At 45.8% G+C, this 1771-nt stretch overlaps 1 protein-coding gene across 1 annotated transcript; it reads right to left on the reverse strand.

Annotated features, from left to right (window-relative positions):
• Positions 1 to 640: 640 nt before the first annotated feature.
• Positions 641 to 1200, reverse strand: LOC130463271 (uncharacterized). Its single transcript, XM_056832358.1, has 2 exons — positions 1059 to 1200; positions 641 to 903 (listed from the first exon to the last, which is right to left on the reverse strand). Exons 1-2 carry the CDS (start codon positions 1198 to 1200, stop codon positions 641 to 643), a joined length of 405 nt encoding a protein of 134 aa, XP_056688336.1.
• Positions 1201 to 1771: the final 571 nt, after the last annotated feature.

The raw sequence follows: 1771 nt of genomic DNA on the forward strand, positions 1-1771 counted from the left end.
TGCTCAAATTAAAATAAGACGTGAGAGTACCTGTATTGGCAGCCATGTGGGAAGTTGCTCTGGTGTCCATGTACCAATTATCATCCGGTTGATGCATGGATAAAGTGTGCATGGCCGCTTCTACATCCGTTGGAGCATAACCAGAATTTGATGGCCCAAACATAGAGTAGGCTTGCTGTGATTGGCGTGGGCCTGCACCTAAAATACCATTGGGCCTTGGCATTAATGATGGACGTTGCTGCCATGCCATAGTTGGATATGGGCATGGGGGCATTGCCCACTGATGTTGTAGCCAGTTCGGCCAGTAGTGGCCGGCCGGTGGTGGCTGGACTGCCGTGGCCTGGTGGTGGCTGGCCTGGCCGCCGCCGCCGCCGCAGTGGTTGTTGGATTTTCCGCGGCTGTGGTTGTTGTTATTCCCCTTTCCCTTGTTCTTGCTATAATTCCTGCCACGGTTATTATCACGGTTATGATAATTACGATTAACTGAGTTATTATTATCTCCTGGTGGCGGTGGTGGTGGGGGAACATCATCATCAACAATAAGGGCCGCGGGGCCAGAATCACGGGCTCGTTCCTTGGCGGCGGCCTCTTCGAGCTTGAGTCTAGAGCATACATCCGAGAAAGAGGGCAACATGTCTTTCTATTGTATAGTTGTAACAAAGTGGGCATATGCTTCCGGCAGACCCGCAAGGAGGCGCAAAACCAATCGTTGATCGGAGACCGGCGACCCGACATTGGCTAGTTGATCTGCAAGCGACTTCAGTTTGTTATAATAGGCCATAACGGAGCCGAAGTCGGCCATTTTTGTGGTGGTGAATTCCTTCTCAAGGTATGCCGCCCGTGTATTCTTGTTATCTTGGAATATTTGAGCAACTCGTTTCCAAGCTTTCTCTGCTACATCATCTGCCACAAGGATAGATGTTAGAATATCATGGGAAACGGTGGCATATATCCATTGGAGGACCACCGAGTCTAGCCGTTTCCAGAGATGTAGGTCGGCTGCCTTGGCTTCATTGTAGGCAGCAAGTTCAGTAGAGTCAGAAGGTGGGATAATATGCCAAGGACGGAGTGGACGCTGGCTAGAACTTTAAAGAGTGTTGCCCATTCATGATACTGAGCAGTTTCCATGTCAAGGGTGATAGGAATCAATGACTTCACGTTCGTGACAGTCAATGCGGAATGAAAACCTTTGTCAGCCATGGAAGAGAAAGAGAGAAGAAGAAGGTGTCGGCTAGGTTTGGAGAGAAGGATAGAAACCTAAGCTAACTGATACCATGTAAGAGAATTGATTCCGTGATCTTTATTGAATGAGAATAACGTACATATATACATGAGTGAATTGCATAATTATAGGCATGATTATCGCCTTGATTCTAGTGCGTAATATGCTGTACAAGGGAAGATTACAGGGCTGATTATTTACTTCCTAATATTGAATATATTATACTAATTAGGGAGATATTATTTGATATGTACGTTGACTTCAATAATATTGCTATCATGCTACTTTTAACAAAGGCGTGAGGTACGACTTTCAGTAAAGAAATCGGTAATTTTCGAGTCGAACGGATACTGCAAGGCCCTATAGAAGTCAAAGCTGTTTTTGGGCCTGGGCGCCGAAACGTGAGAAATAATTAACGCCCAGGTGGGGCGTTGAAAAGGTTGTTTGGGCCGGTCTTTTGATGACACAGTTGGCCTCTTGTTCATTCGTTTATTTCACTTGGAAATTCTACGTATTCTCTTCTCTTTTGTTTTTCTTTATTTTTAGAAC

This window comes from Spinacia oleracea, chromosome 1 (assembly GCF_020520425.1).
Source record: "Spinacia oleracea cultivar Varoflay chromosome 1, BTI_SOV_V1, whole genome shotgun sequence".
Lineage (NCBI taxonomy): Eukaryota > Viridiplantae > Streptophyta > Magnoliopsida > Caryophyllales > Amaranthaceae > Spinacia > Spinacia oleracea.

Coding starts and splice junctions, on each gene's coding strand:
- LOC130463271 (XM_056832358.1), bottom strand. CDS start 1,200: ATGGCTGACAAAGGTTTTCATTCCGCATTGACTGTCACGAACGTGAAG. Junction 904..1,058: donor CAGCGTCCACTCCGTCCTTG/GCATATTATCCC, acceptor TCCTTGTGGCAG/ATGATGTAGCAGAGAAAGCT.